Source organism: Nansenia antarctica (genome assembly GCF_963989245.1).
Source record: "Nansenia antarctica genome assembly, chromosome: 3".
Taxonomy (NCBI): Eukaryota; Metazoa; Chordata; class Actinopteri; order Argentiniformes; family Microstomatidae; genus Nansenia; species Nansenia antarctica.
Window position 1 is genome coordinate 804,446 of NC_137688.1, and position 6,996 is coordinate 811,441.

A 6,996-nucleotide genomic window follows, 5' to 3' on the forward strand; every position below is an offset into this window, starting at 1 on the left:
AGGTTCTATCTCCGTTTAGGGCAGTTCAGAGATATTGAGCGTTGTAGTGCCGAGAGACGGGAGTCGGAGGCGGCGTATCAAATGTCACAGCTAGACGTTTATTAACAGACATGAACACGTTGATACCACACACATAAAACAGGAACTCAAACTGAGTACCACCCACTTAACCCTCCGTACGGAACAATACTCCCAACTATTAGTTCCGGGGGTGAATTATGTTAACCCACCACACAAGCCCCCCCAGAATTCACCCATAGTCAAAATCCCTGTGTCGGGGAGGGACGACGATGGGGCAGGGGGAACCGGGACAGGGGCAGGGGCAGGGGCAGGGGCAGCTGAAGGCACCGCGACCGGGGGGTGGGGCATGGGGGGGCGGCCACGGCGTGGGGGCTGAGCCAGTTCCAATGGCCGGGAAACGTCCACGTGAGCGGACTTGATCCTATCAATGGAGACCGTCTCGTGTCTACCACCAACGTCCACCACCAGGGTCTTGTCCCCGTGTTGTAGGACCTTGAACGGGCCATCGTAAGGGGGGCGTAGGGGGCCGCGGTGGCCGTCGTGGCGAATGAAGACAAAGTCTGACGAGCGCAGCTCGGTGGGGACCCGGAAAGCAGGGGTACCGTGCTGTGAAGTGGGGACGGGTGCGAACACCTCAGCGGCTTCCAGTAGGGAGGAGCGCTGCCTGGCTGCAGACCAGGGGACAGTGGCATCCGGGATGAAATCCCCGGGGACTCGTAGGGTTTGGCCGTACACGAGTTCGGCAGACGAGGACTGCAAGTCCTCTTTGGGGGCACATCTGAGGCCAAGCATGACCCACGGAAGTTTGTCCACCCAGTTGCCGTCCGTCAAACTCGCGCGTAGGGCCGCCTTCATTGAGCGGTGGAACCGCTCGCACAAACCGTTAGCCTGGGGGTGATAGGCAGTAGTGCGGTGCAGCTTTACCCCCAAACCACTAGCTACAGCGTTCCACAGTTCCGAGGTAAACTGCGAGCCACGGTCAGAGGACAGGTCAGACGGGGTCCCAAAGCGCGCGACCCACGTGCCGATGAACGCACGGGCCACGTCGGAAGACGCCGTCGAGGAGAGGGGAACGGCTTCGGGCCAGCGGGTCGTCCTGTCCACCATGGTGAAAAGGTAGGTGAAGCCGTGAGAGGCGGGCAGTGGTCCCACAAGGTCGACGTTGACGTGGTCGAACCTCCTCTCAGGAACAGTGAAGGGCTCAAAAGGGGCTCTGGTATGGCGGTGTACTTTGGCGCGTTGACAGGCCACGCACGTGTCGACCCAGCCCCTTACCTCCTTCTTGAGTCCCTGCCATACGAACTTCTCAGAAACCAATTTTACGGATGGTTTCCTGCCGGGGTGGGAGAGGTTGTGTACAGCCTCAAAAACGGGCCGGCGCCAGTTCACAGGGACTAGCGGCCGCGGCTGGCCCGTAGAGAAGTCGCACAGCAGTTTTGCGCCTGAGTCACCGACTGCGACATCCTCCAAGCGTAGTCCTGTGTCCGCGTTCTTGAGGGTCTGGACCCCGGGATCGGAGGCCTGGTCCGCACTCATGCGGAGGTAGTCGAGACCCAGTTGAACGGCCCCGACGACCGCTCTGGAGAGACAGTCCGCGACCACGTTGGACTTGCCAGCGATGTGTTGGATGTCTGCGGTGTACTCAGATATGTACGAGAGCTGGCGCTGCTGGCGGGCAGACCAAGGCTCGGCCACCTTGGACATGGAGAACGTGAGGGGTTTGTGATCCACGAACGCCGTGAACTCACGGCCTTCCAGCAGGAACCGGAAGAGGCGGACTGCCAAAAAGAGCCCAAGGAGCTCCCTGTCGAACGCGCTGTATTTGCGCTCTCTGGGCGTCAACTGACGGCTGAAAAAGGCGAGCGGCTGCCAGGCGCCTGCGACCCATTGTTCGTGCACCGCGCCGACGGCGTAGTCGGACGCATCGGTGGTGATGGCAATAGGGGCCTTGGGTGACGGGTGGGCCAACATGGCGGCCTGGCTTAGGGCGGTCTTGGTGGCAACGAAGGCGGCTTCCCTCTCGGCCGTCCAGTCGATGGCCTGGATGGGGGATTTGTCCTTCATAGCCTCGTACAGCGGGTGCATGGTGTGGGCTGCACGGTGGATGAACCGGTGATAAAAAGTCACCATTCCGAGAAACTCTCGGAGTGCTCGAGCTGTGTGTGGGCGGGGGAAGGCGGAAACGGCCTCCACCTTCGATGGAAGGGGGGCGGCCCCATCTTTGTTGATGAGATGCCCAAGGAATCGGATCGAGGGTAACCCGAACAGACACTTCGCCGGGTTAATGATCAGGCCATGTTGGCTGAGCCTCGTGAAGAGGTCTCGGAGATGTGCCAGATGCTCTTCCACCGAGGAGCTGGCAACGAGGATGTCGTCCAAATAGACGAATAGGAATGGCATGTCTCTGAGCGTCGAATCCATTAGCCGCTGAAAGGACTGGGCCGCATTCTTAAGTCCAAACGGCATGCGTAGGAATTCGAATAGCCCGAACGGCGTGATCACCGCCGTTTTGGGAATGTCTGAAGGGTGCACGGAGACTTGGTGGTAGCCACGCACTAGGTCCACCTTTGAGAAAACCAGCTTACCCGCCAGATGCGCAGAGAAGTCCTGAATGTGGGGGACTGGGTAGCGGTCGGGTGTCGTAGCGTCGTTGAGGCGGCGGTAGTCGCCACACGGTCGCCATCCGCCGTCTGGTTTCGGCACGATGTGTAGCGGTGAGGCCCATGGGCTGTCTGAGCGGCGGATGATACCAAGGCGCTCCATGTTGGCGAACTCAGACTTAGCGACTGCTAGCCTGTCGGGGTTGAGCCGCCGGGCCCTAGCGTAGATGGGGGCGCCCTTGGTCTCTATGTGGTGCTCCACCCCATGCTTGGTAGTGGTGGCGGAAAATGTGGGCTGTGTCAAGCTGGGGAACTCGCCGTACACGAGTTCGGCAGACGAGGACTGCAAGTCCTCTTTGGGGGCACATCTGAGGCCAAGCATGACCCACGGAAGTTTGTCCACCCAGTTGCCGTCCGTCAAACTCGCGCGTAGGGCCGCCTTCATTGAGCGGTGGAACCGCTCGCACAAACCGTTAGCCTGGGGGTGATAGGCAGTAGTGCGGTGCAGCTTTACCCCCAAACCACTAGCTACAGCGTTCCACAGTTCCGAGGTAAACTGCGAGCCACGGTCAGAGGACAGGTCAGACGGGGTCCCAAAGCGCGCGACCCACGTGCCGATGAACGCACGGGCCACGTCGGAAGACGCCGTCGAGGAGAGGGGAACGGCTTCGGGCCAGCGGGTCGTCCTGTCCACCATGGTGAAAAGGTAGGTGAAGCCGTGAGAGGCGGGCAGTGGTCCCACAAGGTCGACGTTGACGTGGTCGAACCTCCTCTCAGGAACAGTGAAGGGCTCAAAAGGGGCTCTGGTATGGCGGTGTACTTTGGCGCGTTGACAGGCCACGCACGTGTCGACCCAGCCCCTTACCTCCTTCTTGAGTCCCTGCCATACGAACTTCTCAGAAACCAATTTTACGGATGGTTTCCTGCCGGGGTGGGAGAGGTTGTGTACAGCCTCAAAAACGGGCCGGCGCCAGTTCACAGGGACTAGCGGCCGCGGCTGGCCCGTAGAGAAGTCGCACAGCAGTTTTGCGCCTGAGTCACCGACTGCGACATCCTCCAAGCGTAGTCCTGTGTCCGCGTTCTTGAGGGTCTGGACCCCGGGATCGGAGGCCTGGTCCGCACTCATGCGGAGGTAGTCGAGACCCAGTTGAACGGCCCCGACGACCGCTCTGGAGAGACAGTCCGCGACCACGTTGGACTTGCCAGCGATGTGTTGGATGTCTGTGGTGTACTCAGATATGTACGAGAGCTGGCGCTGCTGGCGGGCAGACCAAGGCTCGGCCACCTTGGACATGGAGAACGTGAGGGGTTTGTGATCCACGAACGCCGTGAACTCACGGCCTTCCAGCAGGAACCGGAAGAGGCGGACTGCCAAAAAGAGCCCAAGGAGCTCCCTGTCGAACGCGCTGTATTTGCGCTCTCTGGGCGTCAACTGACGGCTGAAAAAGGCGAGCGGCTGCCAGGCGCCTGCGACCCATTGTTCGTGCACCGCGCCGACGGCGTAGTCGGACGCATCGGTGGTGATGGCAATAGGGGCCTTGGGTGACGGGTGGGCCAACATGGCGGCCTGGCTTAGGGCGGTCTTGGTGGCAACGAAGGCGGCTTCCCTCTCGGCCGTCCAGTCGATGGCCTGGATGGGGGATTTGTCCTTCATAGCCTCGTACAGCGGGTGCATGGTGTGGGCTGCACGGTGGATGAACCGGTGATAAAAAGTCACCATTCCGAGAAACTCTCGGAGTGCTCGAGCTGTGTGTGGGCGGGGGAAGGCGGAAACGGCCTCCACCTTCGATGGAAGGGGGGCGGCCCCATCTTTGTTGATGAGATGCCCAAGGAATCGGATCGAGGGTAACCCGAACAGACACTTCGCCGGGTTAATGATCAGGCCATGTTGGCTGAGCCTCGTGAAGAGGTCTCGGAGATGTGCCAGATGCTCTTCCACCGAGGAGCTGGCAACGAGGATGTCGTCCAAATAGACGAATAGGAATGGCATGTCTCTGAGCGTCGAATCCATTAGCCGCTGAAAGGACTGGGCCGCATTCTTAAGTCCAAACGGCATGCGTAGGAATTCGAATAGCCCGAACGGCGTGATCACCGCCGTTTTGGGAATGTCTGAAGGGTGCACGGAGACTTGGTGGTAGCCACGCACTAGGTCCACCTTTGAGAAAACCAGCTTACCCGCCAGATGCGCAGAGAAGTCCTGAATGTGGGGGACTGGGTAGCGGTCGGGTGTCGTAGCGTCGTTGAGGCGGCGGTAGTCGCCACACGGTCGCCATCCGCCGTCTGGTTTCGGCACGATGTGTAGCGGTGAGGCCCATGGGCTGTCTGAGCGGCGGATGATACCAAGGCGCTCCATGTTGGCGAACTCAGACTTAGCGACTGCTAGCCTGTCGGGGTTGAGCCGCCGGGCCCTAGCGTAGATGGGGGCGCCCTTGGTCTCTATGTGGTGCTCCACCCCATGCTTGGTAGTGGTGGCGGAAAATGTGGGCTGTGTCAAGCTGGGGAACTCGCTGAGCAGGCGCTGATAGTTGTCACCCTCTGAGAGTGAGCTGGAGAGCCCACCGTATGTCGCCTCACCGCGGACACATGCAAGTGAGGAAAATGTCAGTGCGTCCACCAGGCGGTTGTTCTTGACGTCCACGAGCAGTCCGTGAGCACATAGGAAATCTGCACCGAGGAGGGGGAAAGAGATGTCGGCCGTGACGAATTCCCATGTAAACCGCTGACCCCCGAAACATAGGTCTACAGCTTTCGTGCCATAGGTGCGGATGGGGGTGTCGTTAGCGGACTTTAAATGTGGGCCATGACCTCCCCTGGCAGTGTCATCCACTGTCGCAGGCAGGACGCTCCTCTGAGCACCGGTGTCACAGAGGAATTTGCACCCGGAGAGAGTGTCTCTGATGAACAGTAGCTGGTTTGCTGTGCCCACGCTCATAGCCACTACAGAACGCAGGCTTTGCCGTTTCCCGCCGAGCCGTAGTTGCAAGGGGAGCGGCACCTCTTCGCCTTCGCGCCAAAGCGTGAGTGGAAATAGCACATGCCTGGGCTAGTACGGCTATCGGTGGTAGGTGGGCCCTTGTTAGCTAGCCTGTCTCTGCCAGGGGGAGTGTAATTGTGTGTCGGGGCTAGCACTTCAGGGGTAAAACGCTGGGTAGCTAGGAAGAAGCGGTCAGCCTCCTCTGCTAACTCACGGGGTTCCGTAATAGTCGTATTAGCGAGCGCCGTCTGTACATGTGCAGGCATGTGCCGAAGAAACAGTTCAATAAAAAGAAAATTTGGTTCTTCCGTACCTAGTAGGTTCAGCATCATGTCCATGTGCTGGGAAGGCTTGCTGTCTCCCAGCCCCTGAATTGCGAACAGACGTCGGGCTCGTTCTGACCGTGATAGTCCGAAGGTCCTGAGGAGGAGAGTCTTAAACGCTGTATATTTATTCAGGGCAGGGGGAGCTGTAATGAAGCCCACCGTTCTGGCTGCAGTGGAGCTCCCCAGAGCCGAGACGACATGGTAGTAGCGCGCAGCGTCATCTGCAATCCCACAGAGGGCGAACTGCGCCTCCGTCTGTGCGAACCATGCTGCCGCGGACGTCTCCCAAAACTCCGGCAATTTGAGAATATTATTTGCCATGTTCGGTTCAGTCTCGGATACTTCAACGGGACTGACGTCGGGGTCACCAATGTAGTGCCGAGAGACGGGAGTCGGAGGCGGCGTATCAAATGTCACAGCTAGACGTTTATTAACAGACATGAACACGTTGATACCACACACATAAAACAGGAACTCAAACTGAGTACCACCCACTTAACCCTCCGTACGGAACAATACTCCCAACTATTAGTTCCGGGGGTGAATTATGTTAACCCACCACAGCGTCAAAGTTTTGACATTCCATTATGTTTTGTGAGATGGAACCTTTGTATTTGATTAATTACTAACTCAAAAATGTCAACATTTTAAAAATAACACCACTCAGGCATTAATAAACACCTAATGGATCAGATTATGTCAAAAACTCAATTTTGACAAAAATGGAGATAGAACCTTATAATTCTAACGTCACGAAATCTCAAGGTTTTTTTATCCTAATAACAGACATGTCCACAGACACTCACTATAGACTTTGGAGCGCCGGCCCCCCAGGCCACACTTGCGGGTCTTCCCTCCCCGGAACAGGCCGTAGTAGACGTCCCCGGTGAACAGCGCGAGCTCCGGGGTGGTCGCGTTCACCAGCTCGGCGCCGGTCTTGCAGAGGATCGTGCCGGTGACCCACCTCTCCGTGGCCAGAGCCCCGAGCAGCAGCACCACGGAGGCCAGGCACAGCCCCGCGGCCACGGAGAACAAGATCCGCTTCCACAGGGAAGGCATCACGAGACCCCCATCC

The 6,996-nt window shown here is 58.6% G+C and overlaps 1 protein-coding gene across 1 annotated transcript in view; it reads right to left on the reverse strand.

Moving 5' to 3' along the window:
* Positions 1-6,980, reverse strand: part of clrn2 (clarin 2) — a gene marked incomplete at both ends in the record, with an annotated part of 9,477 nt that extends 2,497 nt beyond the window's left edge. Inside the window, one exon of the mRNA XM_080526644.1 lies at positions 6,728-6,980. Within this exon, the coding sequence (XP_080382770.1) occupies positions 6,728-6,980 (253 nt within the window). The remainder of the gene's footprint in view (positions 1-6,727) is intronic.
* Positions 6,981-6,996: the final 16 nt, after the last annotated feature.